Source organism: Taudactylus pleione, unplaced genomic scaffold (assembly GCF_031769625.1).
Source record: "Taudactylus pleione unplaced genomic scaffold, aTauple2 ptg000366l, whole genome shotgun sequence".
Classification (NCBI taxonomy): domain Eukaryota; kingdom Metazoa; phylum Chordata; class Amphibia; order Anura; family Myobatrachidae; genus Taudactylus; species Taudactylus pleione.
The window spans coordinates 1,060,684-1,082,091 of record NW_028284767.1 but is presented as its reverse complement, the minus strand read 5'-3'; the positions used below and the strand labels follow the sequence as shown (position 1 = coordinate 1,082,091).

General features: G+C 45.7%; 1 protein-coding gene across 1 annotated transcript in view; it reads left to right on the top strand.

Moving 5' to 3' along the window:
• Positions 1-12,503, top strand: part of LOC148508415 (sulfotransferase 2B1-like) — a 92,003-nt gene extending 79,500 nt beyond the window's left edge. Inside the window, exons 6-7 of the mRNA XM_088444466.1 lie at positions 7,333-7,513; positions 12,364-12,503. Of these exons, the coding sequence (XP_088300592.1) occupies positions 7,333-7,513; positions 12,364-12,479 (297 nt within the window). The 3' untranslated portion in view covers positions 12,480-12,503. The remainder of the gene's footprint in view (positions 1-7,332; positions 7,514-12,363) is intronic.
• Positions 12,504-21,408: the final 8,905 nt, after the last annotated feature.

Below are 21,408 nucleotides of genomic sequence, written 5' to 3'. Positions count from 1 at the left end.
GTCCCCCCCTTGGTGTTCCAATCCTCACGGTTGTCAGGGAGAGCAGGTACTCTGTAAACCTCAGCACTGTCTCCCCAGCCCCGCTCTGCCCCTCCCAAGCTGTGATTGGTCTCGACTCGGTCAGAAGTCTCCTGCGATTAGTGAGGAGAACTGTGAGTTGTGCCCCGCCCCCTCTTTTGGTGCGAGTCCCCGTCATATACCTCTGGGAGGGACTTATGTGGCGATGGTAAAAGGAATGGAGCGACCGGGGAGCCCGGGGGTACAGGTGAAGCCACACGTGAGAGTTCTTTTTTTCGTTTTACCAAAATCCCGTGGACAAGGGGGGGAGCGGGGGGTTTGCAACAAACTTTTTTGGCAGGGGAAAGCAAAATTTATAGTTATGCCACTGAGATATATATATATATATATATATATATACACATACAGTGGAGTCACAAGGGGGGTGCGGGCCGCACCCGGGTGTCACCTGCCGATGGGTGACACCAAGGTGCAGACTGACACATTCCCCCACAGTGACAGTAGCCGGGTGCTGCACTGTAGTATTAAGTGCAGCACCCGGCTCCTGACACTGTGAGGGAGCCGGCACTGCAACTCCTGAACCCTGTCACTACCCCTGAGGAAGTCCAGTGGGGCGAAATGCGTTGGAACTGGTTCTCCTTAACCCCTTGAGTGGACTATTCTACCATACCATTCAAAAGATAAGCAAATCTTTTTTTAAACTCTGTTTTTACTTTGTATATTTGTGTTGTGTTTGGTCTGAATTAAAAACAATTCCCTTACAGAGACTCTCTCCATTTCTTGGTCTGAGGTCCACTACATGGTGACGTTGGGAGCTGGATTGTTTGTGACCTGCTACACATATGAGTGACACCGTTATATGCATTATGTTATGTGCTATCTGGTACGCAGATCTATGTTAGTCCTTTGTCATTTCTACCTTGTATGAGAATTACTACACTATATTACTCTCTATGGGCAAAAATTTTTAAGCCCTACTCTAAGGTTACAGGAAGAAAACCCCTGGGAAACCCCTTGAAGTGTGGCCATTTGGAACATCACTGGGACAGCAGATAAGCTTATTTATATATTCATTTGGTACGTACATTACCTACTTTGAGCACAAGTTTAAAACTTTTTTAAATATACTACACTATTAGGCGCGCATTTTCATTAATATTTTTCAACACATTACTCTCCGATTGCCGCAAGGAATTTTGGAAAATTGCAGCCACCTGTTACTTTCAGGAAGTGTTTCTCAAAAAGTACTTTTATCACAATGTATTATTTTCTACTAGAACATAAAGAACTTAGTAATCACTTTGTATCTATATATATATTAGGGGTGAGCGGGTTCGGATCTCTGAAATCCGACCCCCCCGATCCGAGGCCGATCCGAGTCAGGCTCGACTTTTCCCGCCTGACTCGGATCTGAAATCGAGGCAAAACGTCATCATCCCGCCTTACGAGTCTCGCGAGTTTTGGATTCTATATAAGGTTCCCGCATCGGCGCCATTTTCTCACTCAGCTGTGGACATGAAGAGGGAGGGTGGGAGTTAGGGCTGGCTGGGCTGTGTAGTGTAGTGTAGTGTAGTTTAGTGTAGTGCAGTGTAGTGTTGTGCTGTGCTGTGCTGCTGTTGTCCATAGGGGCTTTGTCCACTCCTCCAAAGTCTATAGGGGCTGGCTGTGTTGTGCTGTGCTGCTGTTGTCCATAGGGGCTGTGTCCACTCCTCCACAGTCCATAGGGGATGGCTGGACTGTGTTGTGCAGTCAGTTGTCCATAGGGGCTGTGTCCACTCCAAAGTCCTGTGCAGTGTCCCAGTCCTAAAGGGGTACTGTAGTGTTGTCCAAGGGGTGCTCTGTCCATCAGGGGTGCTCCCCCCAAGTGCAAAAAATTTTTTTTTTTTCTGTGTTTGTGAATTGTGTGCGCAGTAGCCGCACGTGCATCAACAAAGTAGCGCCAAGCGTGCGCCTATGTCATAAGTAAAGGGCCGACTGGCTCATCTGTTAAAGGGTGGTGTAACCCCCAAAATGCACTCCAAACAAAATAAAAAATAATTTTCTGTGTTTGTGAATTGTGTGCACTGTGGCTGCACGTGAATCAACAAAGGAGCAGTGCCAAGCTTGCGCCTGTGTCCCATAAGTAAAGGGCCGGCTGGCTTGTCCGTTAAAGGGTGCTGTAACCCCCAAAGTGCGCTCCAAACAAAATAAAAAATAATTTTTTGTGTTTGTGAATTGTGTGCGCAGTAGCCACACTTGAATCAACAAAGTAGCGCCAAGCGTGCGCCTGTGTCATAAGTGAAGGGCCGGCTGGCTTGACCGATAAAGGGTGCTGTAACCCCCAAAGTGCACTCCAAACAAAAATTTAATATTTTCTTCTGTGTTTGTGAATTGTGTGCACTGTACGTGCATCCTCAAAGCAGCAGCACCAAGCGTGCGTCTGTCTGTTAAAGGGTGGTGTAACCCCAAAAGTGCACTCCAACAAAAATAAAATATTTTCTTCTCGGTTTGTGAATTGTCTGCACTGTACGTGCATCCTCAAAGCAGCAGCGCCAAACGTGCGTCTGTCTGTTAAAGGGTGGTGTAACCCTCAAAGTGCGCTCCACAAAAAATAAAAAATTCTTCTTTTTTTCTGTCTTTGTGAATTGTCTGCACTGTAGCTGCACGTACATCAACAAAGGAGCAGCGCCAAGTGTGCGCCTGTGTCCCATAAGTAAAGAGCTGGCTGGCTCATTTCTTAAAGGGTGGTGTAACCCACAAAGTGCACTAGTCTCCAACAATAATAAAAAAATATTTTCTGTGTTTGTGTGCGCCTTAGCCGCACGTATATATCAATATAAAAAAATAAAATAGCGAAAGATCAAGAACCACTTCCTCCTAGTGCTGAAGCTGCTGCCACTAGTCATGACATAGACGATAACATGCCATCAACGTCGTCTGCCAAGGCCGATGCCCAATGTCATAGTAGAGGGCATATACAATCCCAAATGACAAAGTTCAGGAAAATTACCTTAAAAAAAAACATTTAAATCATCTGAAGAGAAACGTAAACTTGCCAATATGCCATTTACGACACGGAGTGGCAAGGAACGGCTAAGGTCTATCCCTATGTTCATGACTAGTGGTTCAGCTTCACATGACGATGGAAGCTCTCATCCCGCTAAAAAAATCAAACGACTTAAGCTGGCAAAAGCACAGCGAAGAACTGTGCATTCTAAGAAGATATCACAAATCCCCAAGGAGAGTCCAAGTGTGGTGGCGGTTGCGATGCCTGACCTTCCCAGCACTGGACAGGAAGAGGTGGCTCTTTCCACCATTTGCACGCCCTGTGCAAGTGCTGAAAGGAGCACCCACAGTCCACTTGCTGATATGCAAATTGAAGATGTCACTGTTGAAGTACAACAGGATGAGGATACTGGTGTAGCTGGCGCTGAGGAGGAAGTTGGCAAGGAGGATTCTGATGGTGATCTGGCTTGTTTAAATCAGGCTACAGGGGAGACAGTTGTTGTCCGAGGGATGAAAAAGCCCATCACGGTCATGCCTGGGCAGAAGACCAAACATTCCACCTCTTGGTCTGGCAATATTTCTATCCAAATCCGGACAACAACTGTCTTGCCATATGTACCATATGTAAAGGTGAAATAAGTAGGGGTAGGGACGTTAACCAACTAGGAACATCCTCCCTTATACGTCACCTGCAGCGCATTCATAAAAAGTTACTGTCAAGTTCAGAAACTTTGGCTAAGACCGTAAGCAGTCCAGGGACACCTAAATCCCTTTGTCCTGTTGTATCCAAGCACCTGCAAACCACACCGTCAACTCCCTCCTCGTCAATTTCCTCCTTAGCCAGGATCGGAAGAAGTCCTGCAGGCCATGTCCCTGGCATGACAGACTCTCCTATCCGGGATTCCTCCGGAGGATCCTGCATTGCTACGCCTACTGCTACCACTGCTGCTGTTGCTGCTGGGAGTTGTTCATCATCCCAGAGAGGAAGTAGGAACACTACTACTTTTACTAAACAATTGACCCTCCAACAGTCCTTAGCGAGGAGGATGAAGTACGACAGCAGTCATCCTGAAGCAAAACGTATAACTGAGGGCTTGACTGCTATGTTGGTGTTAGATGTGCAACTGGTATCCGCCATTAGTGCAGTGGGATTTAGACAATTGATGGAGGTAGTGTGTCCCTGGTTCCAAATCCCGTCTAGATTCCACTTCACTAGGCAGGCGATACCGAGACTGTACAGAAACGTCAGAAAAAGTGTCCTCAGTGTCCTGAAAAATGCGGTTGTACCCAATGTCCACTTAACCACGGACATGTGGACAAGTGGAACAGGGCAGACTAAGCACTAAATGACTGTGACAGCCCACTGGGTAGATGTATCACTTTATGCAGCAACAACAGCAGCGTCACCAGTAGCAGCATCTCAGAAACGCCAGCTCGTTCCAAGGCAGGCTACGCTGTGCATCACTGGTTTCAGTAAGAGGCACACCGCCGACAACCTCTTAGAGAAACTGAGGGAAATCATCACCCAGTGGCTTACCCCACTTAGACTCTCCTGGGGATTTGTGATATCTGACAACGCCACCAATATTGTGCGGGCATTACATCTGGGCAAATTCCAGCACGTCCCATGTTTTGCTCACACAATAAGCTTGGTGGTGCAGAATTTTCTGAAAAGCGACAGGGGCGTGCAGGAGACGCTTTGGGTGGCCCGAAAAATTTCTGCCCACTTTCGCCATTCAACGACTGCGTGTCGAAGACTGGAGCGCCAGCAAACACTCTTGAACCTGCCCCGCCATCACCTGAAGCAAGAGGTTGTGATGCGGTGGAATTCAACCCTCTATATGCTTCAGAGGATGGAGGAGCAGCAAAAGGCCATTCAAGCCTATACATTGACCTATGACATAGGCAAAGGAGGGGGTATGCACCTGACTCAAGTGCAGTGGAAAATGATTTCCGTGTTGTGCAAGGTTCTCCAGCCCTTCGAACTTGCCACACATGAAGTCAGTTCAGACACTGCCAGCTTGAGTCAGGTCATTCCCCTCATCAGGCATTTGCAGAAGCAGCTGGAGAAAGTGAAGGAGGAGCTAATTCCGCTCGGCATGTGGGACTTGTGGATGAAGCCCTTCATTCGCTTTGCCAGGATTCCAGGGTGGTCAATCTGTTGAAATCAGACCACTACAATTTGGCCACCGTGCTCGATCCTAGGTTTAAAGCCTATGTGGTGTCTCTCTTTCTGGCCGACACAAGCCTGCAGAGGTGCAAAGACCTGCTGGTGAAAACACTGTCAGCTGAAGCGGAACATGACAAGTCAACAGCTCCTTCTTCATTTTCTCACGCAACTGGGGCTGCCAGGAAAAAACTTAGGTATCCTAAGCAACCCGCTGGCAGTGATGCAGGGCAGGCAGGACCAAGTTTGGACATCTGGTCCGGACTGAAGGACCTGGCAAGAATTTCTGACATGTCTACTATCACTGCATATGATACTGTCACCATTGACAGAATGGTGGAGGATTACATAGGTGACAGCATCCAAGTAGGCATGTCAGACAGTCCGTACCTGTACTGGCAGGAAAAAAGGCAATTTGGAGGCCCCTGTACAAAGTGGCTCTATTTTACCTGAGTTGCCCCCCCTCCAGTGTGTACTCCGAAAGAGTGTTTAGTGCAGCCAGGAACCTTGTCAGCGAAAGGCGTAGGAGGTTGCTTCCACAAAATGTGGAGAAGATGATGTTCATAAAAATTAATTATCAACTCTTCCAGGGAGACCAGCCTCCAGAATGTACATAGGGACCTGTGGTGGTGGATTCCAGCGGGGACAAATGAATACTCTGTGAGGATGAGGATGTACACAACACTGAAGAGGGTGAGGAATCGGTGGATGAGGAGGATGAGGGTGACATCCTGCCTCCGTAGAGCCAGTTTGTGCAGGGACACATTAATTGCCAGCTTGTTTTGTGGAGGCCCAAAATGAACCAATCATTTCAGCCACAGTCGTATGGCAGACCCTGGCGCTGAAATGATTGGTTTGTTAAAGTGTGCATGTCCTGTTTATACAACATAAGGGTGGGTCGGAGGGCCCTAGGACAATTCCATCTTGCACCTCTTTTTTTTCTTTGCATTATGTACTGTTTGGGTCCTAGTTTTTCAAACTTCAATCCTGTCTGCCACTGCAGTGTCACTCCTAGATGGGCCACGTGTTTGTGCTTCCCACTCGTGTCGTTTAGCATAGTCATCCAGCTACCTCGGTGCAACCTTTTGGACTAAATACAATATTGTGAGGTGTGAGGTGTTCAGAATAGACTGGAAATTAATGGAAATTAATGTTATTGAGGTTAATAATAGCATAGGAGCAGGAAAACCCACAAATTCTGTGATTTTATCTGTTTTTATGCTTTTTAAAAAAAAAACTACAGATCCAAAACACAAAACCCAGAATCCAAAACACGGAAGGGTGGTTTTAGCAAAACCAATCCAGATTCAAAACACGAAGAAAGATCCAGATCCAAAACCAAAACACAAAACATGAAAAGTGGCCGGTGCACACCCCTATTGTGTACTAAGAATTGTGGTGCTAATTGTTACTTGTGCTCTGTTTAACTGAATCTAGTGGTTCCGAGTCGAACCGAGCACGAGTTAAGAAACTCTTTTTAGGTGCCGATTTAAACAGAGTCCCGGTTTGGATCTTCCCATGGTTTGGAACTCGGATTTGAAAACTGAACTCAGGTTTTGTGTTGCATGCTAACATGTCAAAATTATGTAATTTTAGCTATTTTTTAAAAAAAATATATAAAAAAAAAAATCCAGATTCAAAACCAAAACACACGAGGCCACTCTAGCTGCATTATGCATGGAGGCACAAGTGACAGGGACTAGGGAACAAGGAATGGGCAGAATGTGCGGTATCGACTCAGCATGATCCCTGGCACTTATAATAAGGTGGCTAGTCGCTGGGGAGTAACTAACCACCAAGGAGCAATATACTGTTGGGCCAGCCACTAATAGGCAACCGCCAGACCCAGGTTGAAATTGGTAAAACAAAAAAAAAAACATTAAAAAAAAAAACCTTCAATAAGCACAGGGCCGTTGAAGCCTATGGCCAACCCACTCCAATGTGCAAACAAAAATGCACTCTAGAACAGTATTGCATATCTTTAAGCTCATTGGTTAAATAATAATAATATCTCATTTGTTGCAATAACTGCATTTTACATTTTAAATTAGTGTGTAGTATATATTAGGTGACTGAATAACATGGTGATGTACAGTAAATGATTATAAATGGTGCAAGACATAAGCAGTATTAAATGAGAAAGTTAATGCTTTTTTATTCAGGACCTCCGAAGTAGCATGTTAAGAATCTGTAAATTTCTGGGGAAGGATTTAGATGACGCACATATTGATTTGGTTGTAAAAAATTCCTCTTTTAATGCCATGAAAGAAAATAAGATGTCCAACTACAGTGTCATCCCCCAGGATTTTATGGATCAAACTAAAGGCTCCTTCATGCGCAAAGGTAATGTGTTAAAACTTATATTTGTTGAATTTTTTACAGTAATATTATTTTTAATCTTTATTTTAATCTGTTGTGGATGCATTATGTATTTTCCAATCCTGCTGTACCTCAAAGCCTTGAGTATTTTTTTTTGCAAAATAATTAGATCCAGTGTTAAGTTAAGAAATACAAAAAGGAGGAGGATCCCTAAACATTTTCCTAGTTACAATTTAACACTGTAATTCCCCGATTGCTGAGTTTTGAGGGAACCATGACCACATCCAGATAAGGGAAGTCATAGCAGGAATTCAGTGCAATTTGCTCAACTGGTTTTATGAGAATTGTTTTGGGGGGCAAGTTACAAATCGTCAGATGTATTAAAGTCAAAGTTACAGGAATATCATCACAACAGAGTATTTTAATGTATGAATTCAAGTTGCCAGATGTAGTAAACTGTGCATTCAAAAATAGCTGCCAAGCAAAAATTGTTGGGAAATAGAGGTGGTTGTAACAAGTGAGATAACTTCCCCCTCTTCCATTCTGTAACAAGCCTATACTAATCCGATCCTTTATGAGTGAGGTAGAGGGGAAAACAAACATGCGGCCCTCCTACCTACAGTACAGATGACCAGCACAATACTGAGCCTAGGATACCAGATACCAGGGTAATAATAAAATAATTTTGGTGCCCCCGTAATAAATTCATCTGGTGCCCACTATGTTTTAATATAATTATTTTATCTGGTGTTCCCTTAACAATAGTAAAGTCACCTGGTGCTTCCTAAGTTTTATACACAATAGATGATGTGCTGTGTGAGCGATAGTGGTGAAAGATATTGGGTGATTGGTGCATACACACTGGACGAAATGAGCGATATATTGTTGAACGATATCGTTATCGTTCACTTTTATCGTCTAGTGCGTATGCCCTATTAGTTTTGATGGAAAATTAATGAAGGAGGCTGTGATTAGTACTTAAGGCAAAGATCACTGTTTAGTGAATTGTAAAGTGCAATCTAATATGCTGGTGCTATAGAAAGATGCTATATAAGTCTTAATAAACAAGAGAATAATGCCTTCAAATTATAATGGTCATCAGTAAAGATCCTTATACCGTAAATTTTAAAATATGAAGTGCTAGCTGGGATACTCTGCGTTACCCGAGTTGAAGCATGGACATTGAAGTACATCTGCAGCCTTCATTTTTTTTTTACATTGCAGACCAACATTGGAGAGCATGGCATATAGAAATGGGGAAGCAGTCAGGAAGCCAACGGACGAAATCACGACCACCGGCTTCCCGACTGTCTAATCCCAGCAAGTGTCTAACGACAGGCGTTGAAATCCCGACGCCTGTTATTAGACCTACTCTGGGAGCCCGCTGGGCATGGACAGCTGCCGGGCTGGGAGGGTTAGGTTAGGGGCTCCCGGGGAGGACTTAGGTTTAGGCACCCCTGGGAGGTTAGGGTTACGCTAGGGGAAGGGGGGGTTAGGGTTAGACACCCCCAGGGAGAGGTTAGGGTTAGGCACCCCCTCGGGAGACTTAGGGTTAGGCAGCGGGGAAGGGGGGGTTAGGTTTAGGCACTTAGAGGAGGGTTAGGCACTTGGGGGGAGGTTAGGGTTAGACACCCCTAAGGTGATGGTTAGGGGGGGAGATTAGGTTAGAAAATAGAAAATATACTTACCTGTCGGGATCTTCACTGCCAGGCTTCCGCTGTCGGGATTTGAACCGCCGCCCATGTGGCCAGCAGTAAATCATACCGATCCCATGGAAATGTGCTTGGAGGAAGTTAGTAACTGTCAGTGCAGGTGCAGTGTGACAGTTAATCCTCTGATTCACTACTCTTCCTTTGGAGCTCTGTCTGCTCCCCACTGGTACATATCAGCCTGTGCCTTCAGATCAGTGCAGTTTTAGGCACTGGAAGACATCCTGAGTGAATTTGCTTAAACCAAAATTTCAAATCAGAGACTCCATGGCCTACTTGGTGGTCACCATGTAGACCTCCATGGCCCTGCCAAACTTCAAACATAGCCAAAAACCTAACCCTGGTCAAACTGCACCACCATGCCAAATTTGGTGGAGCTAGGTAGAAACCTCAGACCGTGCATAAAGGACTAAAGGACAAACAGACAGAAACACACACACACACACTTTCTCACTTATTATATAGATTTAAGGTCCTTTTTATGAAATGTGAAGTTCTGAACCCAGTGAAAATAATTTTTATCTGTTCATAAAATTAGTTATTTTTGCACATATTGACAGTCCTTTACCCTGTCCATTGTTTTTGCCAAAGCATAATTATAGAGTTACATTTTACCATTTATACAGTACAAATTCTTTAAGAAAATTAAAGCAATCTAAACGTTTAGTTTTGGGTGGAATTCATTATGGTACAAAAAAATACCTATCGTGTTGTAATCATATAATAAAGTGGTTCCCCGGGAAAAGCTTCCCTGTTCCAAATCAATGTATCAAGGTCCTTACTGTGTAAAATGTTTGGAAAGGCTCACCTTAACCAGAGAACAAAGCAGTGCTATACCAATGTAGCTATGGCAACCTGCTGGATGACAGAATAACTGCACTCCAGGTAAGACCGACTTTGTATTTTATTATATTACTGAATGAACTTCATCCAAAGCTAAAGCTGGGTACACACTGAAGCGATGTCGGCCAGATATGTAGTTTCCGACCTAATTGGTTCAGTGTGTACACCCAGTCTGCGCGCTCCCACTGTCAACCCGGACGATATCGCATGTGGTGCCATGCAGGGCTGTAGCTAGGGTAGTGCGGCCGGTGCCTTCGCAGAGGGCACCACAGGTCAGGGGGCGCTGTTTGGGCCTGTCAGATTTCTGTTTATTATCATTCTCACTTGTAGCTTCCTCTTATTTCATCCCCAGTATCTCCTGGCCTCCCCTATATCTTTTCTGGCCCTTCCCCATGAGGCCATTCCCCTTTTTTGGGTGCATTACTTCCTTTTGAAAAATGAGGGGGGCGCCATTGCTCTTTCTGGCACAGGGCACTAAATAGTCTAGTTACGGCTCTGGTGCCATGCAAGGTAATGAAGGACGGAACGAGGGATCATTCCATCCTTTATTACATCGTTCTGATGTGTACCGCACATAGGATATGTCAGCCTGTCCGCCGCCATATCATCGGGGTACACACTGTCTAGTGTGTACCCAGCATAGAGTGTGGGCAGCATGGTGGCACAGTGATTAGTGTTTCTGCCTCATAGCATTACTATCATGAGTTCAATTCTCAGTCATGGTCTATCTTTGTATATTTCCCCCATGTTTGTGTGGGTTTCCTTTTTGCACTGAAAAAATATACTGATAGGTTCATTGGTCAAAATTAGCCCTAGTGTGTGTGTGCCATTGTATGTCAGTAAATTTAGCTCCTAATTCAAAGATGTATGCTAATGCAATCGCAGCTGTATTCTCTCACACAGAGCACTCTCATGCTGTGAAAGAGATCACAGTGGCTAATTTATGCACGCCCATGAAATGGCTTTTAAACGGTCAGACACGCCTGCGTTTGCCTAGCCCCCCCCTGTTACCTCCCCCAAACGCTGACTACCTGTCACTCACTTTGCATATGGATCTTCTGTGCAGGCGTAGTTGCATAACAATTGTGCAATGGCAAACAAACGCTCAATCTGCGTATACATCATTATTGGGTACATCTCTGAATCAGGCCCTTGGACCATAAGTTCCAATGGAGCAGAGATCGATATGATTGAGATATATTTTCTGTACAGCGCTGTGTTGGTTGGTGGCACTATATAACTAAATGATAATAAAAAATGTGTTAAGTGTTGTTCTACTTTACGGCTGCATTCAAAACAAATATAATATAACATTTTTACTTCTTCAGAGTTCAGACTAAAATTTTCTTTATTAGTCTTGTATATTGAGCACGGTTATTGAAGATAGTGGAGAAATTACTGTCATAGGCACTTGGACAGTTTTAACATAATGTAACTACAGTAGTAGAATTATGTTTTATTCTTTGTTATAGGTTTACATACTCTCCCCAGCAGAATTGTAAATTGGCGTTTTTTCTTTGTTTGCGCTTTGACATTAGGATATTGCTTAGTTTATACTGTCACAAACAGACAGGGCCTGATTCAGCATAGATCTCTATTCTGCTTATACGCACACAACTGAGTTGCTAATATCAGCGGTGATATTTAAGAGTTTCAATTCGCATTGCGAACGCAGCATGACATAAGGACACCCACTTCCCCTTACTCACATCCGTATCCTAGGGCAACATAGCGAAACAATCAGTAACATCGAGTAACATTGGACCCAGACAGACGCACAGTTAGGAAGCCCAGACATCACTCAGGAATTGCTAACTTCTGTGCACACTATGAGTACTCAGGAGGCGTCTGGTATCACAGTGGATAATTTATGCACGCCCATGCAACGGTGTTGAAATGCACTGGCACGCCTGCATTTGCACGGCCATCCCGTCGCCACCCACAAATGGCACTTCCTGTCACTCTGTCGTGCGCCTGCATAGCCTCTGCATACGCAGTTCTGACCGCAGCGTCTGGCTCGCGCACGAACACTGTGGTGCATATGCATGCGCAGTGCAAATTAATCAACCGATTGCATGCGTATACGCAACTGAGTTTCTTGCTGCATCAGGTCCTTCATGCTGTTTGCTTCCTGTACATTTTACAATCTATATAGCAATTGGTGCTGAATAGCAGAGTTCTTATATAGGTGTTAACTAAGAATGCGAATTGAAGCAAAATTCCCTTTTATAAATAGGCTCCAGAGACTGATGTGAATGTACTGTGCTAATTGGTGTGTGTTTTGATTTATTAACATTAAACAGGTTCCATGTTTTTTTGCAGGAATCACTGGAGACTGGAAGAACCATTTCACTGTTGCCCAGAATGAGCATTTTGATAAAATTTATCAAGAGAAGATGCAAGATCTAAATATGCATTTTTTCTGGGAAGAATTTTGATATCTAATATTTTCCTTATTTTAAAAAAGCTGTAAAAATCTGATGGCATCAATAGTATTTTTTTCAGTAATGTAAAGTAGTAACACACAGAATTTTTAAGAAATTTTTTTGATGTGTGATAGAAATGTTCTGTATATTTTATGTAAGTACTTTTATGTATATAATGTACTGTACCATCTAAACTATTATTGAGAATCTGAAGATCCACAGGATGTGATGACCTGTCTGAAACATCTATAGGCCAATGCCGCTACGATTCCATTCCCTGGTGTACATTCAAATATGCATTGACTGAGATGTCTACTTCCAGTGTCTACAGACGCTGCAATCATGCTTTGTAGTCTTTAGATGTCACCATCAGTCGCACCATTGGAACTTTCACCAGCCCTATGCTAGATGCATATCACCCATCTGAATATGGCCTCCAATGTGAGCAATTCAGCGTCTCTATACTGTACACAAGATATGTTAACAACACACCCATACTACGTTACATCTGTGTCTGCTTAGCCAACCCCCTGTAAGCGCCTAGGAATGCCAAAAACACATTTTTGATATACTGCATGTGTCTGTATCTGTACTGCAACGCTGTACGAAGTATGCACGGTGCAACTCAGTAGCATCGCAGATGAAAAACTTTGTACAAGAAAAAAAGACACATTGGCCCTCACAGAAAAAAAAACACATTGGCCCTCACAGAAAAAAATAAATACATTGGCCCACACAGAAAAAAAATACACCTTAGCCCCCAGATAAAACAATGAAACACATTGACCCTCATACGGAAAAAAAACATCCATTAGCCCCCACAGAAAAAAAAATTAAACACATTGGCCAACACAGAAAACAATAAAACACATTGGCCCCAACAGAAAAAACTAACATTTACTCCAACAGGAAATAAAAAAGCCCTTTGCCCCCAAAGGAAAATATAAAAAGACATTGCCCCCCACAGGAAAAACACTAAAACAAGCAAATTGGCCTGGATAGTGTGGATAATGTATGCAGCGCCGTTGAGAGCCGCGGCGGGCCCGGGTAATAGTGGGGGGCGTGGCCTAATTGCGGTAGACGTGGCCACGCTCCCTTCCCGGCAAATAGAAAAAAAATTAATTGCAGCGCCGCGAACGCTGCGCGCTGGGGAGGGGGGGCGCTCTGAGCCACCTCAGCCCTGCTCAAAGCCGGGGGGGCGCAATCAGTGTGATCGCTCCCCCCCAAAGGCATAGGAGACTGCCCCCCCTCACAGCAGCCCAGCACACAGCGTGTTTATTATAATTTTTCATTTTTTATATATATTTTCGCTGACCTAATCTTAAAAGGACTCAATAAAAGTTATATTTTACTAATTTAAGGCTCACTAGATGATGAAATATTTTGTATGACTAATCCGTGAGTGCCCCGTCATAGCAATACTTTGCTCTTTTTGTCATAATTATTCTATTCCTGGGTACACCTCACTATATGATAATAATTAGATAATTATATGAAAAATTATTGGGAAGGAAAATCTTTAAAGAAGTGGTCTGTGCAGATACTCCCTTATACTTTGTTGAGAAGTGAGAGGTGTTGACTGACTGCTGAGGGGTTAATGTAATGTGCAGAGTCCAGTGCAGCAGCAGGGAGACATAGGGATGGCCATCGGAGGTGTTGACATCGATGGCTGCCATCGATGGAGATATAGTAAGTGGCCATTGATGGTTTCACCAACTGATGGTCATCCCTATTGTTTGACTGGCCCATGGGCCAATCAGAACCTGGCGACGGGGCTTCACGGGTGCCGGGGGTGGAGCTATGGGCCCAATTTAGACCCACTCACTAGGATGCGTTCGCACGTAGCCTGCTGATGTTTGCAATCTGCGCATGTGTATAAGCCGCAGTGCGTGTGTGCCAACCAGTCCATGCGATCGCGAAGCGATTGCCCCTTGTACATAGGTGCCTCGCTAGAAAGAGTGACAGGATGAGCCGTTTGTGGGTGGTGACGGGTTGGTCGATGGGAACGGGGGAGTAGTGGTGCGAACACATGCAAGTCTGTGCATTGTATCGCCATTTCATGGGCGTGCTTAAATAAGACGCAGCATCATCAGACACGTCAGATGGCTGTTTTACACTGCTGCATTCGCAGTGCTTGCGGTAGGGTATGGTCAGCCACAAGTGCTGCGTATGGTTCCGATGTTACTCGATGTTACTGATTGTTTCTCCTGGAGTATTTTACAAAGGGAAAATGGGCTTCTTGTGTCAGGCTGGTGGACGTCTAAATACATAATGTGATTGCACACCAAGACATAGTGGGCATGCTAATGTCTTGCTGTGTGATCACGGGATTTGCATACTTTTGCAGCTGACGGCTGAGATCGAGCGCATCTAGCGAGAGGGTCTGAATCGGGCCCTATGTTCCGTGTCCTGGTGCCATGTAAAAACAAACAAAGAAAAAAATTTAGTTATGTCTACGTCTACCAATGCTGGAGGGAAACCATCTAGTTCCCCCCATCGATGGTAAAAACATTCAACATTGGCCTTGAACCATCAATGATTTTGAATCTTCGATGGTCGATGGCCATCTCTATGGAGACTGCATCAGCCGCTGGGGACTGGCTGCTGAACCCACCTAGTGCTGCTCTGTAAAGGGCCGGCTCCATGTCTTTATTGTTGCTGCTGGTGCACAGGTGTCAGACATCATGCGAAGGAGAGGAGAAGCACCCTGTTGCACTGCTCCTGTGGGACCGACTGTAACATCCACAGAGGCAGGGGTGGGACATGGACAGAGGTGGCAGAGGTTGAGGGAGGGGACACAGGAGCTGGGAGTTTCCAGTTTGTGTTCCACAGCAGCCGGCCCTTGTACTACAGACACATGCAGTGTCTGTCAACTGGCCCGGCAGCTTCAGGATCGGTGCTCAGCTCAGCGGCTCCTCTGTTAAAGCACTGCAGCAGGAGGACATGGAATGGGGCAATGGAGGAGCAGAGGTGCCCCCTTCAGGGGCTGGCTCCATTGTCTCCCACAGTTCTGCCACTGCCTGGCTAGTTTCTGTGTAGTGTCACTATGATGAGATCAAGGGCAGGTGAGTGCAGTGGTAATGTAGTAATTCTAGATGGGGGTACAAAGAATATTATCAGTATGGCTAGAATATTAATGATTGTAAAAAATATTGGTGTGACCGGATAACCTCACCCTGCCAGGCGATCACAGATATTTTTATCCACTGATCAGAAAAGAGTGTGGTCTTACTTAACCACTCTTAGGAATTTCTTCTCACTGTCAGTAACCACCTGTTACTTGCTCCACCCACTGCGTAGTGGGTGGGTAACTCACTGCCAACACCAAGTTCCTTCATCGGCACTTGGAACCGCTTACTTCCACTCAAAGGCTCCCTCACTGGCACCTGGAGCCACTTCTCTCAGGCTCCTAAACCAGCCCCTGGAACTGCACACATTTAACATTGTTCCTTATGAACACTGGGAGTCATTACTCCTCAGTGCCTGAGCCCTCCTGGTCAGACAATCGCCACCCAGGTGATGGCACATCTAGACTGAGGGGATAGTTCCCTCCAAAACTTACTTCCAGGATTCTGCTTGGGACCATGCCACCTTCTCTGGCTAAATCTGAACTCCAGGCCCAAACAGAGAGCTCCTGGCTGCCCAGTTGAAGCTCTTTGTAGCTAAAAAAAACAACTATTGGCTGGTTGTGTTTGCCAGCTCTCTCTGTGTCTCCTCATACCACTTTAAGGAATGAGGCTGCAGAGGAGCATATTCCAATTCCCTGGGAGGGGGGGTGGGTGACCCAGCAGCCCACAAAGAGCTCCAGATCCTCTTATACTACCAGGGAAGGGTAAATGCATTTTACCTTTAAATTACCTTTTAAATATAAATGCATTTAAACTTTTTTTTACATTGAATATATAATACTACGTGCCTAGTGCTCAGCACTAGGCTTTACACACTATGACACTAAAACATATTATAATTAGTAGGGGTGAGCGGGTTCGGATTTCTGAAATCTGAACCGCCCCGTGCCCCCCGATCCGAGGCCGATCCGAGTCAGGCTCGACTTTTCCCGCCTGACTCGGATCTGAAATCGAGGCAAAACGTCATCATCCCGCCTTCCGGGTCTCGCGGGTTTTGGATCCTATATAAGGTACCCGCGTTGGCGCCATTTTCTCACTCGGCTGTGGACAGTGAAGAGGGAGGGGGGGAGTTAGGGCTGGCTGGGCTGTGTAGTGTTGTGCTGTGCTGCTGTTGTCCATAGGGGCTGTGTCCACTCCTCCAAAGTCCATAGGGGCTGGCTGGACTGTGTTGTGCAGTCAGTTGTCCATAGGGGCTGTGTCCACTCCAAGGTCCTGTGCAGTGTCCCAGTACTAAAGGGGTGCTGTAGTGTTGTCCAGGGGGTGCTCTGTCCATCAGGGGTGCTCCCCCAAGTGCAAAAAAAAATATTTTTTTGTGTTTGTGAATTGTGTGCACAGTAGCCGCACGTGCATCAACAAAGTAGTGCCAAGCGTGCGCCTGTGTCATAAGTAAAGGGCTGGCTGGCTTGACCGTTAAAGTGTGCTGTAACCCCCAAAGTACACTCCAAACAAAATAAAAAAATATTTTCTTTGTTTGTGAAATGTGTGGACTGTAGCCGCACGTGCATCAACAAAGTAGTGCCAAGCGTGCGCCTGTGTCATAAGTAAAGGGCCGACTGGCTTGACCATTAAAGTGTGCTGTAACCCCCAAAGTACACTCCAAACAAAATAAAAAAATATTTTCTGTGTTTGTGAATTGTGTGCACTGTGGCTGCACGTGCATCAACAAAGGAGCAGCGCCAAGCGTGCGCCTGTGTCATATGTAAAGGGCCAGCTGGCTTGACCGTTAAAGGGTGCTGTAACCCCCAAAGTGCACTCCAAACAAAATAAAAAATATTTTCTGTGTTTGTGAATTGTGTGCACTGTGGCTGCACGTGCATCAACAAAGGAGCAGCGCCAAGCGTGCGCCTGTGTCCCATTAGTAAAGGGCCAGCTGGCTTGTCCGTTAAAGGGTGCTGTAACCCCCAAAGTACACTCCAAACAAAATAAAAAAATATTTTCTGTGTTTGTGAATTGTGTGCACTGTGGCTGCACGTGCATCAACAAAGGAGCAGCGCCAAGCGTGCGCCCGTGTCTCATTAGTAAAGGGCCGGCTGGCTTGTCCGTTAAAGGGTGCTGTAACCCCCAAAGTACAATCCAGACAAGAAAAATAATATTTTCTTTGTTTGTGAAATGTGTGGACTGTAGCCGCACGTGCATCAACAAAGTAGTGCCAAGCGTGCGCCTGTGTCCCATAAGTAAAGAGCCGGCTGGCTCATTTCTTAAAGGGTGGTGTAACCCACAAAGTGCACTACTCTCCAGCAAAAATAAAAAAAAATTTCTGTATTTGTGTGCACCTTAGCCGCACATATATATCAAATCAATATAACATAAATGGAGGACCAAGCTTTCTCCGATAAAAATAAAATAAGGAAAGATCAAGAACCTCTTCCTCCTACTGCTGAAGCTGCTGCCACTAGTCATGACATAGACGATAACATGCCATCAACGTCGTCTGCCAAGGCCGATGCCCAATGTCATAGTAGAGGGTACATACAATCCCAAATGACAAAGTTCAGAAAAATGACCTTAAAAAAAATATTTAAATCATCTGAAGAGAAACGTAAACTTGCCAATATGCCATTTATGACACGGAGGAACGGCTAAGGTCTTTCCCTATGTTCATGACTAGTTGTTCAGCTTCACATGACGATGGAAGCCCTCCTTCCCGCTAAAAAAAACAAATGAGTTAAGCTGGCAAAAGCACAGCGAAGAACTGTGCGTTTTAAGAAGATATCACAAATCCCCAAGGAGAGTCCAAGTGTGGTGGCGGTTGCGATGCCTGACCTTCCCAGCACTGGACGGGAAGAGGTGGCTCTTTCCACCATTTGCACGCCCCCTGCAAGTGCTGAAAGGAGCACCCACTGTCCACTTGCAGATATGCAAATTGAAGATGTCACTGTTGAAGTACAACAGGATGAGGATACTGGTGTAGCTGGCGCTGAGGAGGAAGTTGGCGAGGAGGATTCTGATGGTGATGTGGTTTGTTTAAATCAGGCTCCGGGGGAGACAGTTGTTGTCTGTGGGATGAAAAAGCCCATCACGGTCATGCCTGGGCAGAAGACCAAACATTCCACCTCTTTGGTCTGGCAATATTTCTATCCAAATCCGGACAACAATTGTCTTGCCATATGTACCATATGTAAAGGTGAAATAAGTAGGGGTAGGGACGTTAACCACCTACGAACATCCTCCCTTATACGGCACCTGCAGCGCGTTCATAAAAAGTTACTGTCAAGTTCAGAAACTTTGGCTAAGACCGTAAGCAGTCCAGGGACACCTAAATCCCGTTGTCCTGTTGTATCCAAGCACCTGCAAACCACACAGTCAACTCCCTCCTCATCAATTTCCTCCTTAGTCTGGATCGGAAGTAGTCCTGCAGGCCATGTCTCTGGCATGACTGACTCTCCTATCCGGGATTTCTCCGGAGGATCCTGCATTGCTATGCCTACTACTACTGCCGATACTGCTGTTGCTGCTCCTGGGAGTCGTTCATCATCCCAGAGAGGAAGTAGGAACACCACTACTTTTACTAAACAATTGACCCTCCAACAGTCCTTAGCGAGGAGGATGAAGTACGACAGCAGTCATCCTGAAGCAAAAAGTATAACTGAGGCCTTGACTGGTATGCTGGTGTTAGACGTGCGTCCGGTATCCGGCATTAGTGCAGTGGGATTTAGACAATTAATGGAGGTAGTGTGTCCCCGGTTCCAAATCCCGTCTAGATTCCACTTCACTAGGCAGGCAATACCGAGACTGTACAGAAACGTCAAAAAAAGTGTCCTCAGTGTCCTGAAAAATGTGGTTGTACCCAATGTCCACTTAACCACGGACATGTGGACAAGTGGAACAGGGCAGACTAAGGACTATATGACTGTGACAGCCCACTGTGTAGATGTATCACCTTACGCAGCAACAACAGCAGCGTCACCAGTAGCAGCATCTCAGAAATGCCAGCTCGTTCCAAGGCAGGCTACGCTGTGTATCACCGGTTTCAGTAAGAGGCACACCACCGACAACCTCTTAGAGAAACTGAGGGAAATCATCACCCAGTGGCTTACCCCACTTAGACTCTCCTGGGGATTTGTGATATCTGACAACACCACCAATATTGTGCGGGCATTACATCTGGGCAAATTAAAGCACGTCCCATGTTTTGCTCACACAATAAACTTGGTGGTGCAGAATTTTCTGAATAGCGACTGGGGCGTGCAGGAGACACTTTGGGTGGCTCGAAAAATTTCTGCCCACTTTCGCCATTCAGCGACTGCGTGCTGAAGACTGGAGTGCCAGCAAACACTCTTGAACCTGCCCAGCCATCACCTGAAGCAAGAGGTTGTGATGCGGTGGATGCTTCCGAGGATGGAGGAGCAGCAAAAGGCCATTCAAGCCTATACATCCACCTATGACATAGGCAAAGGAGGGGGTATGCACCTGACTCAAGCGCAGTGGAGAATGATTTCTGTGTTGTGCAAGGTTTTCCAACCCCTTGAACTTGCCACACGTGAAGTCAGTTCAGACACTGCCAGCTTGAGTCAGGTCATTCCCCTCATCAGGCTTTTGCAGAAGCAGCTGGAGAAAGTAAAGGAGGAGCTAAGACGGAGTGATTCCACTCGGCATGTGGGACTTGTGGATGAAGCCCTTCATTCGCTTTGCCAGGATTAAAGGGTGGTCAATCTGTTGAAATCAGACCACTACATTTTGGCCACCGTGCTCGATCCTAGGTTTAAAGCCTATGTGGTGTCTCTCTTTCTGGCCGACACAAGCCTGCAGAGGTGCAAAGACCTGCTGGTGAAAACACTGTCAGCTGAAGCGGAACGTGACACGTCAACAGCTCCTTCATTTTCTCACGCAACTGGGGCTGCCAGGAAAAAACTTAGGTATCCTAAGCAACCCGCTGGCAGTGATGCAGGGCAGGCAGGACCAAGTTTGGACATCTGGTCCGGACTAAAGGACCTGGCAACAATTTCTGACACATCTACTGTCACTGCATATGATATTGTCACCATTGACAGAATGGTGGAGGATTACATCGGTGACAGCATCCAAGTAGGCATGTCAGACAGTCTGTACCTGTACTGGCAGGAAAAAGAGGCAATTTGGAGGCCCCTGTACAAACTGGCTATATTTTACCTGAGTTGCCCCCCTCCAGTGTGTACTCCGAAAGAGTGTTTAGTGCAGCCGGGAACCTTGTCAGCGAAAGGCGTAGGAGGCTGCTTCCACAAAATGTGGAGAAGATGATGTTCATAAAAATGAATTACCAACTCTTCCAGGGAGACCAGCCTCCAGAACGTACAGAGGGACCTGTGGTGGTGGATTCCAGCGGGGACGAGTTAATAGTCTGTGAGGATGAGGATGTACACAACACTGAAGAGGGTGAGGAATCGGTGGATGAGGAGGATGAGGACGACATCTTGCCTCCGTAGAGCCAGTTTGTGCAGGGACAGATTAATTGCCAGCTTGTTTTGTGGGGGCCCAAAACGAACCAATCCTTTCAGCCACAGTCGTGTGGCAGACCCTGGCGCTGAAATGATTGGTTTGTTAAAGTGTGCATGTCCTGTTCATACAACATAAGGGAGGGTGAGAGGGCCCAAGGACAATTCCATCTTGCACCTCTTTTTTTTCTTTGCATTATGTACTGTTTGGGGCCTAGTTTTTCAAACTGCCATCCTGTCTGCCACTGCAGTGCCACTCCTAGATGGGCCACGTGTTTGTGCCGCCCACTCGTGTCGCTTAACATAGCCTTTTGGACATAAAAAGACTATTGTGAGGTGTGAGGTGTTCAGAATAGACTGGAAATGAGTGGAAATTAAAGTTATTGAGGTTAATAATAGCAT